Source organism: Scyliorhinus torazame, chromosome 14 (assembly GCF_047496885.1).
Source record: "Scyliorhinus torazame isolate Kashiwa2021f chromosome 14, sScyTor2.1, whole genome shotgun sequence".
NCBI classification, from domain to species: Eukaryota; Metazoa; Chordata; class Chondrichthyes; order Carcharhiniformes; family Scyliorhinidae; genus Scyliorhinus; species Scyliorhinus torazame.
The window spans coordinates 82,318,923-82,346,836 of NC_092720.1; the positions used below are offsets into that span (position 1 = coordinate 82,318,923).

The 27,914-nt window shown below is 48.6% G+C and overlaps 1 protein-coding gene across 3 annotated transcripts in view; it reads left to right on the top strand.

Moving 5' to 3' along the window:
- Positions 1–27,914, top strand: part of golim4a (golgi integral membrane protein 4a) — a 215,393-nt gene that overhangs the window by 99,230 nt on the left and 88,249 nt on the right. For 2 of the 3 annotated variants that reach the window (XM_072474426.1, XM_072474428.1), the window contains exons 6-9: positions 8,753–8,835; positions 10,394–10,477; positions 14,237–14,428; positions 15,883–16,218. In XM_072474426.1, coding sequence (XP_072330527.1) covers positions 8,753–8,835; positions 10,394–10,477; positions 14,237–14,428; positions 15,883–16,218 — 695 coding nt within the window. The remainder of the gene's footprint in view (positions 1–8,752; positions 8,836–10,393; positions 10,478–14,236; positions 14,429–15,882; positions 16,219–27,914) is intronic. The other variant, XM_072474429.1, reaches the window with a different exon arrangement.

Here is a 27,914-nt window from a genome sequence, read left to right on the forward strand (position 1 = left end):
CGCCATTCACACAGAATCCTTGCTGTTGCCCGAGAGCCAGTCAGCCCAGACTACTCCCTCCCATGCTGAGAATTTGCAGTCCACAGCCAGGGATTCTGCACCCAGAGCTATTCAAGGTCTTTCTCCAAAGTTATCTTCAGTCTCTACCACGGAAAGTCAGCAGTCTTTTGTCAACCATGCTGCAGCCACTGAAGTAGCACTGTGTCAGAACACGAGGACAGGCAAAGGCATATGGAAGAAGGCACACGTGCTGAAGGAGTGTGCAAAGTTGATTGGTTGGCTTCTTGAGTTTAATTTCTATGTTTGATTTGTTAACTCCTCAAAAGGCATTTGCTGTGTGATTTTGCTGTATTCCAAGAGCAATGTCAACTTATAGTCCCATACCTGGAGCAGCTGGTTTGTGCAGAAGCCTTGAAGCCAATAAAAAGTATTTCATCATCTGCCAAATCACTCTATATTTTGCAACTTGAAGCAATTACAGAAAGCATCAAACAATTCTAGAATTGTAGCAACAGCAAGAACGAACCTGAAAGTAGTGATGATCCCTTTAAATAATGGTTATTGAGAGTCCTTCCTGCTCTGAACATGTATTCAGCTATGCAAGGTGTTATGGTCCCAGTTGATGTTATAGTGGAACAGGAAGATCCCTGAATGGAACCCTGGCTCAAAAGAGCATAGAATCATAGAATTTACAGTGCAGAAGGAGGCCATTTGGCCCATCGAGTCAGCACCGGCTCTTGGAAAGAGCACCCCACCCAAGTCCATACCCCCACCCTATCCCCATAACCCAGTAACCCCACCCAACACAAAGGGCAATTTTGGACACTAAGGGCAATTTAGCATGGCTAATCCACCTAACCCGCACATCTTTGGACTGTGGGAGGAAACCGGAGCACCAGGAGGAAACCCACGCACACACGGGGAGGATGTGCAGACTCCGCACAGACTGTGACCCAAGCCGGGAATCGAACCTGGGACCCTGGAGCTGTGAAGCAATTGTGCTATCCACAATGCTACCTTGCTGCCTCATGACTTTGACTTTCTTATAAAATATGGAGGACAGAGTCAGAGGACTGCAAATTAGTTTTAACAACAAGAAAAAATAAATTAAACTTGCAAAAATCGGATTATAATACAATACTCCTTTACTCTCCCTTTAGCTTAGCAATTACGCACAGGTTTTAGGACTGACAGCAATTACAAAGTACATTTTAAGCTACAATGGTCTCATTAACACACAAAATCCCTTTTAAGCACACAAGGGGCGAGATTCTCCAACCCCCCGCCGGGTCGGAGAATCGCCGGGGGCTGGCATGAATCCCGCCCCCGCCGGTTGCCGAATTCTCCGGCACCGGATATTCGGCGGGGGCGGGAATCGCGCCACGACGGTTGGCGGGCCCCCCGCCTCGATGGGCCGAAGTCCCGCCGCTAAAATGCCTGTCCCGCCGGCGTAGATTAAACCACCTACCTTACCGGCGGGACAAGGCGGCGCAGGCGGGCTCCAGGGTCCTGGGGGGGGCGCGGGGCGATCTGGCCCCGGGGGGTGCCCCCACGGCGGCCTGGCCCGCGATCGAGGCCCACCGATCCGCGGGCGGGCCTGTGCCGTGGGGGCACTCTTTCCCTTCCGCCTTCGCCACGGTCTCCACGGCGGCGGAAGAGGCTCCCTCCACTGCGCATGCGCGGGAATGCGGGCCGCTGACACTCCCGCGCATGCGCCGCCCGGAGATGTTATTTCCGCGCCAGCTGGCGGGGCACCAAAGGCCTTTTCCGCCAGCTGGCGGGGCAGAAATTCGTCCGGCGCGGGCCTAGCCCCTTAAGGTTGGGGCTCTGCCCCCAAAGATGCGGAGCATTCCGCACCTTTGGGGCGGTGCGATGCCCGACTGATTTGCGCCGTTTTGGGTGCCAGTCGGCTGACATCGCGCCGTTTCCGGAGAATTTCGTCCAAGATGACTGTGGTCAAATACACACTCCTTTCTGAACCCAAGTTATTGTCTGTGGATTTTTTCTCGGAATTCCCCTAGATGATTGCCACATGAGAGTTTCCAAACTCCAATTCCAAAAACACACTTTAAAATCCTCCCTCATAATTATGCTTTCCCTTTGCAGCTTGCATTCCAAAACCCAGTACAGGTTTTATAAATAACTCTTTTAACTCAAGCTTCCACTTCACTTTTAACAACGAATCCAGTCCAGGATTTTACATCACATAAGAGCAGTATTCCAAGTACCCATGTCCAACTGCAATCAAATTAGCTAAATAAAACATAAACCTTCTCTACCTTCGAAGGCCCCAGTTGCTAAGCAATGGCCATATACCTCTGCAGGCCGATTTATTCTCTAGCCCTCTCTAAAGCACAATAGGAACACAGTTGGAACTTCGCCAACCCCCACACATGCAAACACCTTTGTCCATTATAAATCTAACTATAGGTTTTACCCTTCAAGGCACAGAAAGATTAAATTAAATCCACTTAAAACTGTACCTTGTTTGTAATGTTTACCAATACAAATGTAATTGCCTTAAAACTACTTTTGTTTTCCTAAAAAAGGCTAGGTGATGGCGATACCTGGAAGGTTTAGTCAAAAGCCACACCTCTGACACAGGTCAACATTGCATACTAATGACTTCCGGGTGCGGCGATGACCAGCTGAGTCGCACGTTTCGGCAGCTCCCTGTGAAACGGACTTTTGGGCTCTTGATAGGAGCCCCAACGGCAATTTTGACGGCTAAAAACACTGTGCGGTAAACCAGAAGGGAATCCCCCCTGGATACGGATGGAAAAAGGAGGAGAGAGTGGCCAGATTGCAGTGGATCCTTTAGAACAGCGGCAAGGAAGGCAAGCAAAAACCAAGATGGCGTCGGAAGGTGGCAGTTTAACATAAGGCCCTGAACAACAAGAGTTCTTGAAATGCTGTGTGGAAGAGATCAAAAAGGAAATGAAGAAAGAGCTGTTGGCCCCGATACTACAGGCGATCGAAGGGCTAAAGGAGGAACAAAAGACCCAGGAGCGGGAGCTTCGGGTCGTGAAGGCAAAGGCAGCCGAGAATGAGGACGATATACAGGGCCTGGTGGTGAAGACGGAGACGCAGGAGGCACATCAGAAACGATGTGTGGAAAGGTTGGAGGCACTGGAAAACAACGCAAGGAGGAACAACCTGAGGATTCTTGGTCTTCCTGAAGGTGTGGAGGGAGCGGACGTCGGGGCATATGTGAGCACGATGCTGCACTCGTTAATGGGAGCGGAGGCCCCGGCGGGTCCGTTGGAGGTGGAGGGAGCATACCGAGTGATGGCGCGAGGACCGAGAGCAGGAGAAATTCCCAGAGCCATAGTGGTGAGATTCCTCCGTTTTAAGGATAGAGAAATGGTCCTTAGATGGGCGAAGAAAACTCGGAGCAGTAAATGGGAGAACGCGGTGATCCGCGTTTATCAAGACTGGAGTGCGGAGGTGGCGAGAAGGAGGGCGAGCTTTAATCGGGCCAAGGCGGTGCTTCATAAAAAGAAGATAAAATTTGGAATGCTGCAACCGGCAAGACTGTGGGTCACATATCGAGGGAGGCACCACTACTTTGAGACGGCGGATGAAGCGTGGACTTTTATTGTGGAAGAAAAACTGGAATGAGCGGGTTATTAAAAAGAACGTTCGAACAAAGTGGTGGGGCGAATGTGGGGGGCAAAGAGGGGTTTTATGTACTAATCCTGTGATGTGGTAACTTTTCTCTCTCCCACAGGTGGTGATGGGGGGAGGAGGGGAGGTGGAGGAGATGGGGCGTTGGCCATTGGGGGCGGGGCCAAGGGAGAAGCGCCGGCTTGGTTCCCGCGCTATGATAATCATGGCGGGAATAGAGAAGCAGGAAGGAGGGGGCGTCGCACGGTGCGAGCCGAGGTCACGGGGGGAAGCCGAGGTCAGCCAGAGTTTGCTGACTTCTGGGAGCAACATGGGGGGAGTAATTACGCTAGCGGGGGATCTAGCGGGGGGGGGGTGGGGGGGGGAATTACCGGGTTGCTGCTGCTGGGGAGAGGGGGGAGCTGGTATGGGAGAGGATGGGCGGGGGGGCACCGCCTGGGGGAGATACAGCTGCGTGGGAACCGGGTGAGGAGCTGGAAAAAGGTGATGGCTAATCGCCAAGGGGTGGGGGGGGGTAGGAAGCCCCCCAACTCGGTTGATCACGTGGAACGTGAGAGGGCTGAACGGGCCGATAAAGAGGGCACGGGTACTCGCACACCTTAAGAAACTTAAGGCAGATGTGGTTATGTTACAGGAAACGCACCTGAAACTGATAGACCAGGTTAGGCTACGCAAAGGATGGGTGGGGCAGGTGTTCCATTCGGGGCTAGATGCGAAAAACAGGGGGGTGGCTATATTAGTGGGGAAGCGGGTAATGTTCGAGGCAAAGACTATAGTGGCGGATAGCGGGGGCAGATACGTGATGGTGAGTGGCAAACTACAGGGGGAGACGGTGGTTTTGGTAAACGTATATGCCCCGAACTGGGATGATGCCAATTTTATGAGGCGGATGCTAGGACGCATTCCGGACCTAGAGATGGGAAAGCTGATAATGGGGGGAGATTTTAATACGGTGTTGGAACCAGGGCTGGATAGGTCGAAGTCCAGGACTGGAAGGAGGCCGGCAGCAACCAAGGTACTTAAAGATTTTATGGAACAGATGGGAGGTGTAGACCCGTGGAGATTTAGCAGACCTAGGAGTAAGGAGTTCTCGTTTTTCTCCTACGTCCATAAAGTCTACTCGCGAATAGACTTTTTTGTGCTGGGTAGGGCATTGATCCCGAAGGTGAGGGGAACGGAGTATACGGCTATAGCCATTTCGGATCACGCTCCACACTGGGTGGACTTGGAGATAGGGGAGGAAACAGGAGGGCGCCCACCCTGGAGAATGGACATGGGACTAATGGCAGATGAGGGGGCGTGTCTAAGGGTGAGGGGGTGCATTGAAAAGTACTTGGAACTCAATGATAATGGGGAGGTCCAGGTGGGAGTGGTCTGGGAGGCGTTGAAGGCGGTGGTTAGAGGGGAGCTGATAGCAATAAGGGCACATAAAGGGAAGCAGGAGAGTAAGGAACGGGAGCGGTTGCTGCAAGAACTTTTGAGGGTGGACAGACAATATGCGGAAGCACCGGAGGAGGGACTGTACAGGGAAAGGCAAAGGCTACATGTAGAATTTGACTTGCTGACTACAGGCACTGCAGAGGCACAATGGAGGAAGGCACAGGGTGTACAGTACGAATATGGGGAGAAGGCGAGCAGGTTGCTGGCACACCAATTGAGGAAAAGGGGAGCAGCGAGGGAAATAGGGGGAGTGAGGGATGAGGAAGGAGAGATGGAGCGGGGAGCAGAGAGAGTGAATGGAGTGTTCAAGACATTTTATAAAAAATTATATGAAGCTCAACCCCCGGATGGGAGGGAGAGAATGATGGGCTTCTTGGATCGGCTGGAATTTCCCAAGGTGGAAGAGCAGGAAAGGGTGGGACTGGGAGCACAGATCGAGGTAGAAGAAGTGGTGAAAGGAATTAGGAGCATGCAGGCGGGAAAGGCCCCGGGACCGGATGGATTCCCAGTCGAATTCTATAGAAAATATGTGGACTTGCTCGCCCCGGTACTGACGAGGACCTTTAATGAGGCAAAGGAAAGGGGACAACTGCCCCCGACTATGTCTGAAGCAACGATATAGCTTCTCTTAAAGAAGGAAAAGGACCCGCTACAATGCGGGTCCTATAGACCTATTTCCCTCCTAAATGTAGATGCCAAGGTCCTGGCCAAGGTAATGGCAATGAGAATAGAGGAATGTGTCCCGGGGGTGGTCCACGAGGACCACACTGGGTTTGTGAAGGGGAGACAGCTGAACACGAATATACGGAGGTTGTTAGGGGTAATGATGATGGCCCCACCAGAGGGAGAAACGGAGATAGTAGTGGCGATGGATGCCGAGAAAGCATTTGATAGAGTGGAGTGGGATTATTTGTGGGAGGTGTTGAGGAGATTTGGTTTTGGAGAGGGGTATGTTAGATGGGTGCAGCTGTTGTATAGGGCCCCAGTGGCGAGCGTGGTCACGAATGGACGGGGATCTGCATATTTTCGGCTCCATAGAGGGACAAGGCAGGGATGCCCTCTGTCCCCATTATTGTTTGCACTGGCGATTGAGCCCCTGGCGATAGCGTTGAGGGGTTCCAAGAAGTGGAGGGGAGTACTTAGGGGAGGAGAAGAGCACCGGGTATCTTTGTATGCGGACGATTTGCTACTATACGTGGCGGACCCGGCGGAGGGGATGCCAGAAATAATGCGGATACTTGGGGAGTTTGGGGATTTTTCAGGGTATAAATTGAACATGGGGAAAAGTGAGTTGTTTGTGGTGCATCCAGGGGAGCAGAGTAGAGAAATAGAGGACCTACCGTTGAGGAAGGTAACAAGGGACTTTCGTTACCTGGGGATCCAGATAGCTAAGAATTGGGGCACATTGCATAGGTTAAATTTAACACGGTTGGTGGAACAGATGGAGGAGGATTTCAAGAGATGGGATATGGTATCCCTGTCAATGGCAGGGAGGGTGCAGGCGGTTAAGATGGTGGTCCTCCCGAGATTCCTCTTTGTGTTTCAGTGCCTCCCGGTGGTGATCACGAAGGCTTTTTTTAAAAGGATTGAAAAGAGCATCATGGGTTTTGTGTGGGCCGGGAAGACCCCGAGAGTGAGGAAGGGATTCTTACAGCGTAGCAGGGATGGGGGGGGGGCTGGCACTACCGAGCCTAAGTGATATATTTCAATGGTGAGTAAGTGTTTGGGAGAGGAGGAGGGAGCGGCGTGGAAGAGATTAGAGAGGGCGTCCTGTAGGGGGACTAGCCTACAGGCTATGGTGTCAGCCCCATTGCCGTTCTCACCGAGGAACTACACCACAAGCCCGGTGGTGGTGGCTACACTGAAGATTTGGGGACAGTGGAGACGGCATAGGGGAAAGACTGGAGCCTTGGGGGGGTCCCCGATAAGAAACAACCATAGGTTTGCCCCGGGGGGAATGGATGGGGGATATGGAATGTGGCAAAGAGCAGGAATAACGCAACTGAAAGATCTGTTTGTGGATGGGAAGTTTGCGAGTCTGGGAGCGCTGACCGAGAAATATGGGTTGCCCAAAGGGAATGCATTCAGGTATATGCAACTGAGGGCTTTTGCGAGGCAACAGGTGAGGGAATTCCCGCAGCTCCCGACACAAGAGGTGCAGGACAGAGTGATCTCAAAGACATGGGTGGGGGATGGTAAGGTGTCAGATATATATAGGGAAATGAGGGACGAAGGGGAGACTATGGTAGATGAACTAAAAGGGAAATGGGAAGAAGAGCTGGGGGAGGAGATCGAGGAGGGGCTGTGGGCAGATGCTCTAAGCAGGGTAAACTCGTCGTCCTCGTGTGCCAGGCTAAGCCTGATTCAGTTTAAGGTATTACACAGGGCACATATGACTGGAGCACGGCTCAGTAAATTTTTTGGGGTGGAGGATAGGTGTGCGAGGTGCTCGAGAAGCCCAGCGAATCATACCCATACATTTTGGTCATGCCCGGCACTACAGGGGTTTTGGATGGGGGTGACAAAGGTGCTTTCAAAAGTAGTAGGAGTCCGGGTCGAACCAAGCTGGGGGTTGGCTATATTTGGGGTTGCACAAGAGCCGGGAGTGCAGGAGGCGAGAGAGGCCGATGTTTTGGCCTTTGCGTCCCTAGTAGCCCGGCGCAGGATATTGCTAATGTGGAAAGAAGCCAAGCCCCCGGGGGTGGAGACCTGGATAAATGACATGGCGGGGTTTATAAAGCTAGAGCGGATTAAGTTCGTCCTAAGGGGGTCGGCTCAAGGGTTCACCAGGCGGTGGCAACCGTTCGTCGAATACCTCGCAGAAAGATAGACGGAATGGGAAAAAGAAGGCAGCAGCAGCAGCCCAGGATCGGGGGTGGGGGGGGGGGGGGGTGGTGGAGGAACCAGAAGGACTCTCAGGGTTGTTAATATATACTGTATAGTATGTATAGGTCGTTGCTACAGATAATTATATATTGGACTGTTAAATTATATTTTTGGAGAGTGTTACTTGTGACAAGGCAGTTGCCAATTAGGGCTAGTTTTCATTTTTGTTATTTATTATTTATTCATTTTTTTTTTGTTTTTTGTTTATAAAATAGGTCATTGTTATTTGTGTTGTTATAATATTGTGTAAAGGATGCACAATGTACTGTGTTGGTTGACCAAAAATTTTCAATAAAATATTTAATTAAAAAAAAACATTGCATACTAATTGATGTCATGACATCATGATCGCCAAGCTTTGCTTACTTCACAGCATGAACTAACACCCTTGCTTGTACACCAACCAATGCGATTGACTTAGAAGAGCTCCATGGACCTTAATATTGCCCATAAAATATGCACATTTGAACCCAGTTTTTAGTTCCAAAATTGTAAAGAACATGGAATAGCAGGGTTTTACGTGGCACCCTGTGGCATATCTCGCGGCAGCGGAGGGGGCCCATCATTGGCTGGCGTTGGGATCTTCTGGTCCCACCACAATCAACAGGATTTCCAATTGTTTGCCCCCCCCCCCCCCGTCCGCCCGCCGCTGGGAAACCTGCACAGAGTTTTGCCGTCTGTGGGATCTTCAGGAATTGCTGGAAATTTTCGGCCAAGGTTATTTTTAACTAAATTATATCTTTAAAGTTGGTCTAACAACACGGAGCTGCAACTTACCTTACAGCATCTGTGTTCACAGAGAATATTTATAATGTATTTGAAGAGAACAAAAAACTGAGGAAGGGCCACCAGGATGTCCATGTTCAACTCCAGGATGTGAGGGTAAAGTCAAGTTTCTACTAATCAGTTTTACTTGTTCTGTATTTCCAATTTTTGGTATAATGTGGATAACAAGCGGATTTCTAAAATGATTAATACAAATTATGACCTTGGGCAAGATTCTCCGACATCGCTGGGGGCTGGCATGAATCCCGCCCCTGCCTGTTGCTGAATTCTCCGGCACCGGATATTCGGCGGGGGCGGGAATCGCGCCGCGCCGGGTGGCGGCCCCCCCCCCGCGATTCTCCGGCCCGGATGGGCCGAAGTCCCGCTGCTAGAATGCCTGTCCCGCCGGCGTAGATTAAACCACCTACCTTACCGGCGGGACAAGGCGGCAGGCTCCGGGCTCCTGGGGGGGGCGCGGGGCGATCTGGCCCCGGGGGGTGCCCCCACGGTGGCCTGGCCCGCAAACGGGGCCCACCGATCCGCGGGCGGGCCTGTGCCGTGGGGGCACTCTTTTCCTTCCACCTTCGCCACGGCCTCCACCATGGCGGAGGCGGAAGAGACTCCCTCCACAGCGCATGTGCGGGGATGCCGTGAGCGGCCGCTAACGCTCCCGCGCATGCGCCGCCTGGCAGTGTCATTTCTGTGCCAGCTGGCGGGGCAGAAATCAGTCCGGCATGGGCCTAGCCCCTCAGGGTTAGGGCTCGGCCCCCCAAGATGCAGAGGATTCCGCACCTTTGGGGCGATGCCCAACTGATTTGCGCCGTTTTTGGCGCCGATCGGTGGACATTGCTCCGTTACCGGAGAATTTCGCCCCTTATCCATTTTTGAATCGTGCAAAACTAAATTTGGAAAGTATGCAAAAGCCGATTGCTAAGGAAGAGTCTTGATGTGCTATGTTCACAAAGGCCAAATTTATGGAGTTTGAGGGATCAGATCATCCAGTGAATAAACTCCATTCACATCTGGGACTTGAGTTTGAATCCAGCTTAGACCAATAGAAATAGTTCTATCTTCTTAACCGCAAGGATCTTGTATGAATTGAGTTTGGGCAGTGCCAACCCAGTCACAAATCTAAATTAACACTGGCTTTGTCACTAAATTTTACGCCTCTATTAGGTTAGTTTGATGTGACTTTTGTCACTTCACAATCAGATAGAAACAAGATGGAACTGCAGTGAGAATGTTGGCATAAGACCATAGGAAATAGGAACAGGAGTAGCCCATTCAGCCCTTCCAGTCTGCTCTGCCATTTAATAAGGTCACGGCTGGGATAATGCTCCCTATGCAGTGTCCAATTCCTGCCAGTACCACCTGGTCATCACAATTCTGCGGGAGGTGCAAAATGGGGAGTGCAGATTGTATCTGACTACCCCATGCAAATCTGGGTCGTATCATTTCAATAGGATCTGATGAAATTTTGAAAACCAATGGGCTGAGCATACAACTGTTCCACCGCAAGCACTCTGCCCACTGCTGCTTGGTGTAAAGAAGCCGAACCAGTGTGAAAAAATAGGAAGCATGATTTTGCTGTTATTCTTGATAACCTGTTGATGCTTCTATTTATTTCTAGTAAATATAAACAGAAACACAATTTGATTTATTTCTTTTTCTGTAGCAATTGCATAAGAATTTATTGTTGCAACACGATCAGCTGCAGGTGACTTTGGAAGACCACAAGAACTTGCTATCGGCTGCCCAGGTGAGAAGATGTGATGAAAAATTTATAATTTTGGATGGAATTAAAGTATCTATAAACTTTGTAACTAGAAATGTGGATCCTGCCTAGTCTAACTCCACTAAATCTGCATTCTGTCCAACTGCATTTTGCAAAAACACAATTCTACAACCTCCAAAATTAACTTCTTTACATGTAAGCTGATGAAATTATTGTGCTGCTTTTTTTAAAAAATGAACACGGTCAGATCTGATAATGAAAAATATGTTTGTTCTCTCGTCAGCAGCTGCTTTTTAAAATACATACGTGCTGTAGGATCTTACATATGAACATACAGAATCAGTGCACAATCAGGGCCCTTGAGCCAGCTGAACCATTCAATAAGATCCTGGCTGATCTATTTTGCACATACCCATCTGTCCCCGATATCTTTAATTCCCTTGCCCAACACAAATCTATTGACCTCTGCCGTAAAAATATTCAATGACCCGGCTTCCCCCGCCTTTTGAGGCAGAATCTTACAGCCCTCTCAGAGAACAAAATTCTCCTCATCTCTATATTATATGGATGACCCCTAATTTTAAAACAGTGCTCCCTAGTTCTGGACTCATCTACAAGAGGTAACATCATTTCCGTATCTACCTTGTCAATACCATTGAAGATCTTCTATGCTTTAGTCAAAGCCACCCCTCACTATTCTAACTCCAGTGGAAACAAGCCCAGCCTTTCCAACCTATCCGCACAAAATAACTCTTTCCAGTTATCAATCTAGTGAACCTCCTCTGAACCACCTCCAAAACATTTACATCCTTAAACAAGGAGACCAAAACTGTACACCGTATTTGGGATTCAGTCTCACCAATGCATGTATAACTGAAGCATAAAATCCTTACAATGTTCAATTCCTCTCTTAATAAAGGATAGCATTCCTTTAGCCTTCTTGAATACACGCTGCACCTGCATACTAACTTTTTGTGACTCCTGTACAAAAATATCTTGGGCTGGATTCTCCGATCCTGCAGCTATGTCCCATGCCAGCATTGGAACGGTGGCGTTTTACGACCGAACATTTGGTGTAAAATGGCCACCGGTCCTTCGTTTGGCTGGGGGCTTGCAGCCGAGCAGCATAGAGCACTCGGCTCTAGCTGCCGATGCGGCCCGGAGAATTGCTGGGCCCGTGGCCGCACATTTGGACGGCCGCCTGTAGCGGCCACGCCGTGCAACATGGCGCCGGTTGCTTGCAGACCCGGCCTGCAAAATAGTGCCCCCCCCCCCCTTTGGCCAGCTCATGTGCCCCGCACCCCCTAACAGTGCCCCCAGCCCCTGACAAAGTACCCTCTGCTCGTGGATGGGCCCTCCCCCTGGACTGAGTCCGCAGCCGCCATGCCGAGTTCCCGACGCATGATAGTGCACGCGACCGACGCTGTCGGGAATTCGGCTGGACGGGGGCGGAGCATCGGGCCTGAGGCCGTCAGTTCGACGCGTGCCGTACGCGGCTTTGGAAGGGGCGGAGCATCGCAAAAGCAGCGCCGCCCCCGATTTGGTCGGAAACAGGGATTCCAAACGGGAAACGGGGAACACAATTTCGGCAACCGGAGAATCCCGCCCCTTGAATCCCTCTGCACATCGCCATTCTGCAGTCATTCTCCATTTAACTAATACTCTGCCTTTTAATTCTTCCTGTCACAGTGAACACCTTCACATTTTGCCACAGTATGTCTATCTGCTAGATTTTTGCCCACTAACTCAACCTACCTATATCTATTGCAAACTTTCTCTGCCATCTTCGCAACATATTTTCCTACCTATGTTTGTGTCATCTGCACATTTAACTACCATGCCTTTGTTCCCCTCATCTAAGTCATTGATGTGAATTGTAAAAAGTCGAGACCCTGGCAAACACATTTGTGGGACTCCACTTGCCACATCCAGCAAATCAGACAAAAACACATTTATACACACTCATGTTTCCTGGCAGCCAATCTTCAGTCCAGGCTAACATTTTCCCCACTACACCATGTACTTTTATTTTTTGCAAGACCTCTAATGTGGCACCTTATGAAATGCTTTCTGAAAATCGAAGTACAGTACGTCTACAAGCCTCCCTCTACCCACAGCATATGTTACACCTTTAAAGAACCCTCGTAAATTTGTTAAACATGATTCCCCTTTCATGAAACCATGCTGACTGTTCCTAGTTACCTTGAGCTTGTCTCAGTTCCCAGCTGTAACCTCTTTAATGATTGATTCCAACACCTTCCCCACGACAGATATCAAGCTTACTGTGCTATATTTTCCTGTTTCCTGCTTCCCTCCTTTCTTGCCATGACCTGTTTAATGGTTCTTTTATACGGGATTTCTGCTAACATTAATAACTTAATATTTTGTTTGGCTGGTTTAGCACAGTGGGCTAAATAGCTGGCTTTTAATGCAGAACAATGCCAGCAGCATGGGTTCAATTCCCATGCCGGCCTCCCCGAACAAATGCCGGAATGTGGTGACTAGAGGCTTTTCACAGTAACTTCATTGAAGCCTACTTGTGACAATAAGCGATTATTATTATTAGATCAGGAAAACTAATTTACATTTTATTGTAACACTCTTTCTGAAGTCTCTTTCCTGTCTTTGAACTATTGATTTAGTTTGATGCTCTTGAACTCCATATTAATTAAGGATGCACATTGTGAGAGCATTATTCCTGGCCAGAAATAAGATGATTTGGCAAATTTCACTTTTGATAGACAGATAGTTTAATTTGCAACTGCCCAAAGATTGTACCATTAAATATAAAGATAGGAATTGAGGAAATGGCTCCTATTTTGTAAACAGTAATTTTAGACACTGCAATTGTCCTTGAACCATGTCTACATCATCCGGGCTGATTCTTTTGGCTTATATACCAGTAGGTCAGGTGATGGATGTAGCTATTGCTCGATGACCCTAGCAAAAGTTCCAAACCTTTTAATAGTCAAATTTCATTACGGTACAAAAGGCAGGAGGACAGCCATCTTTGCAGTTGAGTGGAGAGGGTCGGAAATACTGGCACCTGATTGAAAGCTGAGGTAGAAGTGGGCCCTTAAAGGAGCAGAAGAAGCAATCCTAGGGGCTAGAGAGTCACTGTTTGACTGGCAGAAAATGCAGCGGTTTTTGTGGAGCCAGGAGGGGCAAAAGAAAATCACTGACAGTTTTTTGTGGCCTTTTCTTGATTAGCATGGAGCAGCTCCTTCAGGGCTTAACAGTGTGCTTCACCTGGGTCCCAGTGGAGGTGATAGGAAGCTGCAAATTGATTTCAGTATCCATGGGCTAAATATGGCAGGGCATGACAATCTGAGTTTGTGTTCCTGATTGTAGTACAATGTCTTTTCTGGAAACTACACACAGAGATGTTAGAGGACAACACAGCCAGGTCTGCGGTGATGCCACTGTTCCCCTCACTGTGGTCAGAGGCAGTCAACATTCCACTGCCTTTGTGCCATGTGAAAATAAAATAATGTGAAAAACGGTCCCTTTTGGCCACATACCCAAAGAAAATCAGATTTATATCCGAAAAACTATTGGCGCCACTGAGAAAAGTAGCGATACTTTTGAACACCGGGCTCAACTATGTTTGTTTTACTGAATGATTGATATACGTATATTAAACCAGCATAGCCGTGATAAGCAGACTAACCTCCTTCTGTGATGTGATCCTATGAATATACTTTGGGGTAATGTCAAGCCCCTTGGCTTAGATTTGAATTTATTACTCATTACCCACATTATGATGATTTGTTTAAATTACAGGCTCAGGTAGAAGAATACAAACAGCTCAGGGAAACCTTAAACAAAATGCCCAGCCTGAGACAAACGGAACAAAAGCCACCGCCCAATGCAGAACAATCACAGCAAGGTGATGCTGAGCCCATACAATATCACAACAAGCTGGGGACACAAGACCAGATACCATATAGAAGTGAAGGTGACCAGCATGATGAGGTACGTCAAAGTGTAACTGGAATAGAGAGCAAAATTGAATTAAACTTCCCTTTGATTGAACTAACAAGATCTAGAATTGAACTATCAATTTATAACCGTGCTGACAAATTGGAATACCAACAGGCAATATTGAAAAATACACAACTTGTTGGCATTAATTGGATGTAAACATTTGGTTAGTTGTGGGAAAGAGATTAATCTCATGATGTTAAACCAATTTTTATTTTATTCAAATGTTGAAGGACCGGCTGTGTATTATCTGTGAGCCAGTGGTTCAATTATGTTGTTGCAGCATTATATGAATTATATGAATATTCTGTTCTGAAGATGAACTTAAAAAAATGGCAAAAACAATTAAATGTTCATATTCACCTTCCATAAGTTGCTGACAAAACCTGAGGAGATGTTCATGTATTTGTTCTTCTAAGAAATGTTTAAACAAAATTAGCCATTTTAAATTCATTACAATTGGGTTCACACTGAATTAAATCATGCGGCTTGTCTCATATTTGTGGGGGTGTTTTCCTGTCGTGGCTTTGTGTAGGGAGACTTTCTTCCAGTCAGTGGCTGCAATTCTCCAAACGTTGCGATTATCTTTTCACAGCAGCAGTGTGCCCTGGCCGCGGGTTTCCCGGCGGTGTGGGGTGGCTTCAATGGGAAATCCCATTGACAAACGGTGTGAGTAGAGAATCCCGCCGCCAGCGAACAGTGCGCTGCCGTCAAACACGTTGCTGGGGAAACGGAGAATCCAGCCCAGTGTTTCGAATGAAGTTGCAACCTGAAAACACCAACCAGATAAAATCTCCCTGCATGTGTCTGTAAATGTCCTGGGCAGTGGATAGACCCACTTGTTTCTAACCTAACCCATAATTATGGAAGAAGTAAAGACATTGCATTCATGTAGCACGTCACACAGCCTAAGGACATCTCAAAGCACTTCAGAACCAATGGAGGACTTTGAAGCCTAGTCATTGTTGTAATATAGGGCAACTATGGGAAGAGAGACTCCCCCCTGTCTGCCAGGTGAAGGTAGTTCAGGTGATGTGTTCCTTTTGGTACAGGGCCACAGTACAAAGGTATCTAATGCTGGAAGAAATTAGTCATTTTGTCAAAAGAATAGTTTGTGTCGACAATGAAAACATTTACAGTGGTGCAGTAGGGCTTATTATGCTTGCAGGATATTTTCAGGGCAATCCAGGAAGCCTATAATCAGATCTATATTATAACCGGGTGTGCTTGCAGCTGATGGATGCTAAAAGGATTGCATTCTGCATGGAATAACACCTTTTGCTAGACAAAACAACCATTAGAACAACAAAACAGCAAAATAATTTTTTAAAAACACAACCATAATATTGAAGCGATTTGGTCATGTAAGAAGTTAAGAATTGTGAATGGGACAATAAAGCAGAGTCAATGCACTCCGTAAAAGTACACATCTATCTTTATTGCAGAAGAAAGATGTGCAGCTACATATTAAACCAATGCTAGGGGAGAATGATGACACTAAAATAAGTGAAGGTAATGAAGGAGTACCAGAGAAGCAATATGGTCAACCTGAACACTGGCAAAGGAATGAACATGCAGATTTGGAAAAACATGAGTACGAATCACAGGAGCATCATCATGAATGGGAACAGGAAGAGAATGAAAATCATACAGTGGAGCAGACAGAGCCACATAGGCAACACCATGGGGAAGAAGAAACTGAACATCATCTGATTGAGGATCAGAACAATGAAAATTACCGTACAGTGGATCAGAATTTGGCTAGAAGCAGCCCTACTGAGGTAATACATGATAACTTAGTAAATAATTACTTGTGGAACTGTGTAAAGATTGGGTCCAGTTCTATCCTTCACCAAATAGCTATTTGCAGTACAACAATTCACATATAAATTTAGTTGTGAAAACACTGTGTAGCTTCTGTCTTTAGCTGTCTTTTACTATTGTGCTTTGTCAGATCAGTTTAAATTGGATTGGATTGGATTGGATTTGTTTATTGTCACGTGTACCGAGGCTAAATTGTGTAACCTTAAGTCAAAACTAGTTGATCTAATACCATGGCATTACCAAAAGTTATGTCCTATTTTAATGTTCCCAATCTCAGTTTTTGATCATTTCTATCAATTATCTTTCTGCTTTTCTGTCATTCTTTTTCACTCCTTCTTTCTTTTTACGTATCTCTTGCTCTCTCTAGTCTCTCCCCCCTCCCTCTCTCACTCCCTCTGACGTATTCCTTTTTTATTTGTGACAGTCTGTCCCTGTCTCCTCATTTTTGTGCATCTTCCTTCTGCTTAATGTGTTCATTTCTCCTTTATGCCTCACATTGTCCTTCCTTTTTCTTCTCACCCATCACAAGGACAAACACAGGGGCCTGAGTTTCCTCCTTGGGTGCAACTCAGAAGTTAGACAGAAATAAATGCATCGACTGTTGCCCTAATGCTGCTGAGGTCAAGTTATATCCAAGTAAGGGCAGCACAGTGACGCAGTGGGTTAGCCCTGCTGCCTCACGGCGCCGAGGTCCCAGTTCAGTCTTGGCTCTGGGTCACTGTCCGTGTGGAGTTTGCACATTCTTCCCGTGTTTGCGTGGATTGATGTGCAGGCTAGGTGGATTGGCCATGCTAAATTGCCCCTTAATTGGAAAAAAATGAATTGCTACTGTTATGGGCCAGGGTTTAGAGAACCCCAAAGTGTATCATGGAGTTCACCTGACCCAAAACTTTTAACAGATTGTGGTATGGGGAGCACACGGCCCACTCTACAGGTGTGGTACAGCAGAAATGGAAATTTAAAATTTAAAAAAAAATATATATATATTTTATTCAAGATTTTTTGGCCAAACATAACAGTACATGGTTTTTCTTTTAAACAACAATAAAGCAATATAAATAACAGTGGCCAGTTTTAAACAAGTAAATAAATAATATATAAACAGAAACAAAAACAAAACTAAATGGCAACTGCCTTGTCAAAAATAGTTACTCTCCAAAAATACAATCCAACAGTCCAATATACATTACCTATAGCAAATGTCTATATATATACAATGACATCCCTAAGAGCCCGCCCGGATCCTCCCTCCCCCCCCCCCCCCCTCCCCCCTGGGTTGCTGCTGTTGTCTTTCTTTCTTTTCATTCCCTTTATCGTTCTGTGAGGTAGTTGACGAACGGTTGCACCGCCTGGTGAACCCTTGAGCCGAACCCTGAATACAAACTTGATCCGTTCTAACTTTATAAACCCTGCCATGTCGTTTATCCAGGTCTCCACGCCCGGGGGTTTGGCTTCCTTCCACATAAGCAATATCCTGCGCCGGGCTACTAGGGACGCAAAGGCCAAAACATCAGCCTCTCTCGCCTCCTGCACTCCCGGCTCTTCTGCAACCCCGAATATAGACAACCCCCAGCTTGGATCGACCCGGACCCCCACCACCTTCGAAAGCACCTTCGCCACCCCCACCCAGAACCCCTGTAATGCCGGACATGACCAGAACATGTGGGTGTGATTCGCTGGGCTTCTCGAGCATCTCCCACACCTATCCTCTACCCCTAAAAATTTACTGAGCCGTGCTCCAGTCATATGCGCCCTGTGTAGAACCTTGAATTGTATCAGGCTTAGCCTGGCACACGAGGACGACGAGTTTACCCTACGTAGGGCATCAGCCCACAGCCCCTCCTCAATCTCCTCCCCCAGCTCTTCTTCCCATTTCCCTTTCAACTCATCTACCATGATCTCCCCCTCGTCCCTCATTTCCCTGTATATGTCCGACACCCTACCATCCCCCACCCATGTCTCTGAGATCACTCTATCCTGCACCTCCTGCGTCGGGAGCTGCGGGAATTCCCTCACCTGTTGCCTCGCAAAAGCCCTCAGTTGCATATACCGAAATGCATTCCCTTGGGGCAACCCATATTTTTCCGTCAGCGGTCCCAGACTCGCAAACGTCCCATCTACGAACAGATCTCTCAATTGTGCTACCCCTGCTCTTTGCCATGCTCCAAATCCCCCATCCATTCTCCCCGGAACAAACCTATGGTTATTTCTTATCGGGGACGCACCAAGGCTCCCGTCCTTCCCCCATGCCGTCTCCACTGCCCCCAAATTTTTAATGTTGCCACCACCACCGGGCTTGTAGTGTATTTCTTCGGTGAAAACGGCAACGGTGCCGTCACCATTGCTTGTAAACTGGTCCCCTTGCAGGACACCCTCTCCAATCTCTTCCACGCCGCTCCCTCCCCTTCTCCCATCCACTTACACACCATTGAAATATTGGCGGCCCAGTAATAATCATTTAGGCTCGGTAGTGCCAGCCCCCCCCTATCCCTACTACGCTGCAAGAACCCCCTCCTCACTCTCGGGGTCTTCCTGGCCCACACAAAACTCATAATGCTTTTCTCAATTCTCTTAAAAAAAGCCTTTGTGACCATCACCGGGAGGCACTGAAACACAAAGAGGAATCTCGGGAGAACCACCATTTTAACCGCCTGCACCCTACCCGCCAGTGACAGGGACACCATGTCTCATCTCTTGAAGTCCTCCTCCATCTGTTCCACCAATCGTGTTAAATTAAGCCGGTGCAAGGTTCCCCAATTCTTGGCTATCTGAATCCCCAAGTATCGGAAGTCTCTTGTTACCTTCCTCAGCGGTAAATCCTCTCTTTCCCTGCTCTGCTCCCCCGGATGCACCACAAACAACTCACTTTTCCCCATGTTCAATTTATACCCCGAAAAATCCCCAAACTCCCCAAGTATCCGCATTATCTCTGGCATCCCCTCCACCGGGTCCGCCACATACAACAACAAATCGTCCGCATACAGAGATACCCGGTGTTCTTCTCCTCCCTTAAACACTCCCCTCCACTTCCTGGAACCCCTCAGTGCCATAGCCAGGGGCTCAATCGCCAGTGCAAACAATAACGGAGACAGGGGACATCCCTGCCTCGTCCCTCTGTAAAGCCGGAAATAATCAGACCCCCGTCCATTCGTAACCACACTCGCCATCGGTGCCCTATACAGCAGCTGTACCCATCCGATATATCCATCTCCGAAGCCAAATCTCCTCAGCACCTCCCACAGATAATCCCACTCCACTCTATCAAATGCTTTCTCGGCATCCATCGCCACCACTATCTCCGCTTCCCCCTCTGGCGGGGGCATCATCATTACCCCTAGCAACCTCCGTATGTTCGTGTTCAGCTGTCTCCCCTTCACAAACCCAGTCTGGTCCTCATGTACCACCCCCGGGACACGGTCCTCTATCCTCGTCGCCATTACCTTGGCCAGAATCTTAGCATCCACATTTAAAAGAGAAATGGGCCTATAGGACCCGCATTGCAGCGGGTCTTTTTCCTTCTTTAGGAGGAGCGATATCTTTGCCTCTGACATAGTCGGGGGCAACTGCCCCCTTTCCCTAGCCTCATTAAAGGTTCTCGTCAGAAGCGGGGCCAGCAAGTCCATATACTTCCTATAAAATTCCACCGGGAATCCGTCTGGTCCCGGGGCCTTCCCCGCCTGCATGCTCCCAATCCCTTTCACTACCTCCTCCATCTCAATCTATGCTCCCAGTCCCGCCCTCTCCTGCTCCTCCACCTTAGGGAATTCCAGCTGATCCAGAAAGCACATCATTCTGTCCTTCCCTTCCGGGGGCTGAGCTTTATATAATCTTTCGTAGAATACCTTGAACACCCCATTTACTCTCTCCGCTCCCCGCTCCATCTCTCCCTCCTTGTCTCTCACCCCCCCTATCTCCTTCGCTGCTCCCCTCTTCCTCAGTTGGTGGGCCAACAACCGGCTCGCCTTCTCCCCATATTCATACTGTACACCTTGTGCCTTCCTCCATTGTGCCTCTGCATTACCCGTAGTCAACAAGTCAAATTCTACATGTAGCCTTTGCCTTTCCCTGTACAGTCCCTCCTCCGGTGCCTCCGCATATTGTCTGTCCACCCTCAAAAGTTCTTTAAGCAACCGCTCCCTTTCCCTACCCTCCTGCTTTCCTTTATGTGCCCTAATAGATATCAGCTCCCCTCTAACCACTGCCTTCAACGCCTCCCATACCACTCCCACTTGAACCTCCCCATTGTCGTTAAGCTCCAAGTACCTTTCAATACACCCCCTCACCCTTAAACATATCCCCTCATCTGCCAATAGTCCCATGTCCATTCTCCAGGGCGGGTGCTGTTCTTTTTCCTCCCCTATCTCCAGGTCCACCCAATGTGGAGTGTGGTCCGAGATAGCTATTGCCGTGTACTCCGTCCATGTCACCTTCGGGATCAGCGCCCTTCCCAATACAAAAAAGTCTATCCGTGAATATACTTTATGGACATAGGAGAAAAACGAGAACTCCTTACTCCTAGGCCTGCTAAATCTCCAGAGGTCTACTCCTCCCATCTGCTCCATAAAGTCCTTGAGCACTCTAGCTGCAGCCGGCCTCCTCCCGGTCCTGGACCTCGATCTGTCCAGCCCTGGGTCCAGCACTGTATTAAAGTCTCCCCCCATTACCAACTTTCCCGCCTCTAGGTCCGGGATACGTCCCAACATTCGCCTCATAAAATTGGCATCATCCCAGTTCGGGGCATATACGTTCACTAGAACCACCGCCTCCCCTTGCAATCTGCCACTCACCATCACGTATCTACCCCCGCTATCCGCCACTATGGTCTTTGCCTCAAACAGTACCCGTTTCCCCACTAATATAGCCACCCCCCTGTTCTTTGCGTCTAACCCCGAATGAAACACCTGCCCCACCCATCCTTTGCGTAGTCTGACCTGGTCTATCAGTTTCAAATGCGTCTCCTGCAACATAACCACATCTGCCTTTAATTTCTTTAGGTGTGCGAGTACCCGTGCCCTTTTAATCGGCCCGTTCAGCCCTCTCACGTTCCACGTGATCAGCCGGGTCCGGGTTGGGGGGCTCTTTACCCCCCCCCCCCTTGTCGACTAGCCATCCCCTTTTTTAATCCAGCTCCTCACCCGGTTCCCACGTAGCCGTATCTCCCCCCGACGGCGCCCTCCCGCCTCGACCACCCCACCCCGTACCAGCTCCCCCTTCTCCCCAGCAGCAGCAACCCAGTTAATCCCTCCCCCCCCCCGCTAGATCCTCTTCTAGCGTAATTGCACCCCCCATGTTGCTCCCAGAAGTCAGCAAACTCTGGCTGACCTCGGCTTCCCCCCGTGACCTCGGCCCCCACTGTGCGAGGCCCCCTCCTTCCTGATTCCCTGTTCCCGCCATGATTACCATAGCACGGGAACAAAGCCCGCGTTTCCCCCTTGGCCCCACCCCTAATGGCCGGCGCCCACAATTCCTCATCCTTCCCCCCCCCCCCCTCCCCCACGACATGGGGAAGAAAGAAAAGTTACAGGGTCGCAAGATTAACAACTTGAGAAATCATCCCTTCCCCCTTTTTTCCCCCCCTTCACCCCACGTAATCACACCACCACTTTGTCCCAAACGTTCTTTTTCTGGCCCGCCTATTCCAGCTGCTCCTCCACAATAAATGTCCACGCCTCTTCTGCCGTCTCAAAGTAGTGGTGCTTCCCTTGGTGTGTGACCCACAGTCTTGCCGGTTGCAGCATTCCAAATTTGACCTTCCTTTTGTGAAGCACCGCCTTGGCCCGATTGAAACTCGCCCTCCTTCTCGCCACCTCCGCACTCCAATCTTGATATACGCGGATCACCACGTTCTCCCACCTACTGTTTCGAGTTCTCTTCGCCCATCTGAGGACCATCTCTCTGTCATTATATCGGAGAAATCTCACCACTATGGCTCGAGGTATTTCTCCAGCCCTCGGTCTTCGCGTCATAACTCGATAAGCTCCCTCCACCTCCAATGGGCCCGTCGGGGCCTCCGATCCCATTAACGAGTGAAGCATCGTGCTCACATATGCCCCGATGTCCGCCCCCTCCGCACCTTCGGGAAGACCAAGAATCCTTAAATTCTTCCTCCTCGCATTATTCTCCAACACCTCCAGCCTTTCCACACACCTTTTGTGTTGTGCCTCGTGCATCTCTGTCTTCACCACCAGGCCCTGTATTTCGTCTTCATTATCCGCGGCCTTTGCCTTCATGACCCGAAGCTCCTGCTCCTGGGTCTTTTGTTCCTCCTTTAGCCCTTCAATCGCCTGTAATATTGGGGCCAGCAGCTCCTTCTTCATCTCCTTTTTAAGTTCTTCCACACAGCGCCGCAGGAACTCTTGTTGGTCAGGGCCCCATACTAGATGGCCACCTTCCGACGCCATCTTGCTTTGTGCTTGCTTTCCTTGCCGCTGCTTTGGAGGATCCTCCGCAATCCAGCCACCTTCCTCTCCTTTTTCCATCTGTGTCCAGGGGGAATTCCCTTCTGGTTTACCGCACAGTGTTTTTAGCTGTTAAAATTGCCGTTGGGGCTCCTATTAAGAGCCCAAAAGTCTGTTCCACCGGGAGCTGCCGAAACGTGCGACTTAGCTGGTCATCGCCGCACCCGGAACGGAAAATTATTTTTTAAAGAAAAACAATGTTTATTCTCTGAACTCAAGTTAACCTTTTTAAAACATACAATGAACCATTAATTCAAATACAACCCCCAAAGAATACAACACTAAGTAATCCTTAAGCTGTCCTTTTAACATCCATAAGACTTAAAAAAAAAAAACTTTAAACAGAAGCACATCAGGTTAAAGTCACTACTGAGAGCAGTTATTAGTTTTAAATCACCAAAGGATCGATTTAGTTTTTAGATTACAGAGAGAGACTAATACCCCTTCTGGCTGTGACTGCAGCTATCTAGCTCTGAAAACTAAACTAAAACACACCATGCAGCAAACAGCCTAAAACAAAAGTAAAAAGCTGACAGACAGCCCGGCTCCACCAACACTCTGACATCACTGATAAACATCCATTTCTCAAAGGTACATTTCTTAAACACCCATTTCTTGAAGGCACTCTCACATGACAGTATTCTAAATTTAAAAAAAAAGTTATATCCAAGTATCCTCTGAACCCCATCAGAATATGGCCAGAATTAAACTGGGTGTAAATAGTCATAAACTACTGCATCAAACTTACACCAGCATGTTACTTCTTTCAGTCTTGAAATTTAAGTTTAATCTTCATTTATGCACATTAGGCACAGTATATCTAAAGAAAATCTTACAAATGGGAACATTTTAAATTTTTAACAAAGCTTATAGTAGGAGAAACAGAAAATACAAAGCAGGCTCACTCATGACTAGATTTTAGATATACAGTCTGACAGCACAGTGGCATTGGAGGGCTAAGGAGAAGTGATGAAGACATAAAGTTGAGCGTTGGCAATGTGTAGGACACCATGGGCGGGTTTCTCCTCGAACCGGCGGCGCGGGCCATTCCGGCGCCGAGGAGTGGCGTGAACCACTCCGGCGCCGGGCCGCTCCGAAGGTGCGGAATCCTCTGTACCTTCAGGGGTTAGGCTGGCATCGCAGTGTTTGGCACCATGCCAGTCGCCGCGGAAGGGCTTGGCGCCACGGCAACCGGCACCGAAGGATCTCTCCCGGCCGGCGCGAGTGGGCGCATGCGCAGGAGCGCCAGCATGTGCTGGCGTCAACCCAGCGCATGAGCAGGGGCGTTCTTCTCCGCACCGGCCATGGCGGATGTTGACAGCGGCAGGTGCGGAGAGAAAGTGTGTCCCCACGGCACAGGCCCACCCGTGGATCGGTAGGCCCCGATCGCGGGCCAGGCCACCGTGGGGGCACCCACCGGGGCCAAATCCCCCCACGGCCCCTGAGGACTATGCAGGCCGCCCGTGGAGCCAGGTCCTGCCGGTAAGGACCTGTTCTGATTTACACCAGTGGGACCGGCCTAAAACGGGCGGCCGCTCGGCTCGTCGCGGGCCGGAGTATCGCCAGGGGGGGCCGCAGCCTGCAGCCGGCTCGCCGCGATTCCTTCCCCCCGCCAAAACCCGGCGCCGGAGAATTCGGCAGCTGGCGGGGGCGGGATTCACGTCTTTGTATCCCATGTCTTTGTATCATGTTGCTAAGGGCCAAGATGAGCAAGTGGAGAAAGCCAAGAAGCAATACGTACTTTGGGTCTGTAGAAGTGAGAAGAGAGACCATTACCGGACATACTTAGGTTGCAGGTGGGTTAATAAGATTGGAATCAAGCAAACACATTCCCACTAAGCCGGACTCCAGAAAGAGGTATTGGAAGCGGATGATATGGTGAAGCATGTCAAAGGGTTGCAGAGAGGTCTCGGAGGATGTCATTCTATGATTCTATTAACTTTCCTTTATGCCATTTCATTGCCATGGAAGGGACAGAAACCTGATTGGAGAGATTCAAAGAAGAAGTTACAGAAGACGTGAAGCTGAATAATACATGGGGGAGTGGGTGGAGGGAGGGTGGACTGCATGGCCCCCCCGGAAATGAAGTTGGTGTGGAACCGACATGCTCCATGTCGACCAACCCTACAGCCATAACGTGCTATGGGGCAGACTAGTGAGGGCTGAGTCGGCCTTCCTCCACTCTTTGGGGCAGAGCCTACCCTCTCGAGCTGACGGCCAATCGGATTGGCCGGTAGCTCTATCAGTCCAGTGAGTGACAGAAAGGCATCAGTGGCTGCTGCCGGGACTGCAGGAGAAGAAGCAGCTCAATGCCCTTACATCCCCAGGTAAATCCGGGGTCTTGGACCAGGAAGATTTCGGTAGTTTAGGGAGAGGGGTGCGGAGGTGACGGGGTTGGTTTTAATGGAGGGAGAGGGGAGGAAGGAAGGGAGCGTTTCACCTAAGAGAGCCAACTCCGTGATCGATAAAGACAGCCCTCGACGAGTGACAACCCCCCACCATCTCTATTTTACGTCCCCTGCCTCTGCAAGGGAAATGAATGTCCAGCCTCTGGACACAGATTTGGGAGAAGGCCAGAAATCTTTCATTTTTATTCTTTCACAGGATGTTGGCATCACTGACATGACCAACATTTGTCACTTATCCCTAATTTCCCTTATGGTGAGCTATCTCCTTCAACTGTTGCAGTCAGTCTGATGTGGATACACCAACAGTGCTGTTTGGGAAGGTGTTCCGGTGTTTTGACCTAATCTCAGTGAAGGAACAATGATACAGGGCAAAATTCTCTGTTTTTGAGACTTGGTGCAGTGGCAAGCGACTCCGGAGGCACCTTTCTCACTGACCGGAATGACAGGATTCTGCGGAAGATTTTGTGCTTTGAATTTCATTAATTATGCACACATGAGTTCCCTTCCAAGCCACCTAGTGGGCCCGCAGCTGATTCATGCATCCACCGTCTGCCAGCAGGATTCAAGGCCCCGGCGCGAAATTTAAATACCAATCCAGCATGCTCATATCACTTTCTCCAGCCCACCTATCTTCACCAGACCGTGTAGGATATCAGCAACCCAGAGGGAAAAGGCTAACAACCTCAAGAAGTCTGTTCCTCGATTGAACTACCTTTCCTCTTGAGCCCATCACTTGCGAGGCATCAATGTCCCACTTGGACCTCCATCCACTGCCTCTGGAGTCTTCATCCATCCCCTTCCAGTAAACAATGTGGTACCTTTTGACCCCGATGTTTGTAGGCTTTTCAATGCAGCGTTGCCAGGGTCCAACTTCTCTCGGCCCTCCCTCTGCCTTCCAGTGCTCTTCTTCGTCATTCACCTCTTGCCCTCTGCCTGCCACTGATAACTCTCGCCCTTAGCCCCCCATCTTGTATAGCCCTTCTTCCACATTGTCCCCTTTGTCAGGCCACCCCCACCCGGCCACACCTCACACTTCACCCCTGGTCGAACATTGGACCATTGTTGCAGTGGCTGCATGAGTCCCGCAGCACAGCGCAGTCCAGATAGACACTAGTGTGTGACAGCAAGGGGAACGAGCCTCCGGTATCCCCAACCCCAGGTGCTATACAGATCTGACATGGGAGGATCCATAGGTCCGGTAACTTGTATAAATTTAAACATTTTTCCAATAGTTTCATGTCTCAAATTACTTCCTTCCTCAACCTGCTTTAGTGTCTCTGCAGTAACATCCAGCACTTTAAGTTGAAATTCTCTCTCTCTCTCTCTCTCCTTTTCCATAGAATCCCTACAATGCAGAAGAAGGCCAGACAGCCCATCAAGTCTGCACTAATGCACTGAACGAACACTCCACCTTGGCTCACTCCCCCATTCTATTCCCGTAACCCCACCTAATCTGCACATCCGTGAACACTAAGTGCAATTTAGCATGGCCAATCCACCTAACTTGCACATCTTTGGACTGTGGGAGGAAACCAGAGCACCTGAGTGAAACCCACGCAGACGTGGGGAGAAGATGCAAACTCCACACAGTCACCCAAGGCTGGAATTGAACCCTGGGCCTCTGATGCAGTGGTGTAACCACTCTGCCACCGTGCCTTGTTTTCTCTTGCAGATGTTTCCATTTCCATGACAAGTTTCAATTTCCTTTCAAAAAGTTTTTTCTCTTCCTTCTCTTTCCCTTTTTGCTTTTCCTGCACATCCAGTTCAAGTTTTTTCATTTCTCTTTATACCGAGTAGAGGCAGAAGGTTTTGTTTTTAGTTAGAACATTATGATCGGCACAGGCTTGGAGAGCCGAAGGGCCTGTTCCTGTGCCGTACTTTTCTTTGTTCTTTTTTCTATTTCCTTTTCCTGCATTTCTAATTGTTTCTTTTGTAATTGAATTGTAGCTAATTCAATTGCCTCATTTTTTGAGATACTTGGTCCCCCAGGGAAGCTCTCCAGTTTTAAATGTTTTGCTATGCTTTCATCTCTCCTTTCCTTACCTCTACGGGTAATCCCAACTCCAATTTATCTTCCAATCCAGTTAACTGACCCTTGGTTACTTTCTGTAAACCAGTCAGAGTTACATCTTCCATCTTTATAAAAACCGTAGCAATTTCCAATGCCATTTTGCTAACCCATACAATATACCTCCAATTCCTTTGTCCAGTACCTCACTACCCCAATTACTCCAAAAAAAAGGATTCATAGATCCCACCATTTAACAACAAATCCCAGACCATGTTTTACTATTCAGCACGTTTCCACGTTTCACAATCTCCCAATGAATTATTACTAATCAGCAACCAATAACCCTTTCTCCACGTTTTGAAATCCCGAAAGAGCCCCTACGTTTGTTATAATCCCAGTTGATATTATAACTGGATGGGAAGATTCCAGAATGGAACCCTGGCTCAAAAGACTAACTTTTACTTTTTTTGTTATAAAACGTGGAGGAACAGGGTCACAGGACTAGTAATTAGTTTTAATAGCAAACATTAAAAAACATTCATTAAGCATGAAAAAAATTGGATTGTGATACAGTACCCCATTACTCACCCCCCTATGTTAACAATTCCACACATATTTTAAGATTAACACAGATTACTAATCATATTTTAAACTACAATGGTTTCAATAACACAACACAACTCTGCACTTTGAACCTCAAGTGAATGTTTATGGATTTCTCCTCAAAATCCCCACACATGATTGTCTTTCAAAACTGCACCCCCAAAAAAACACAC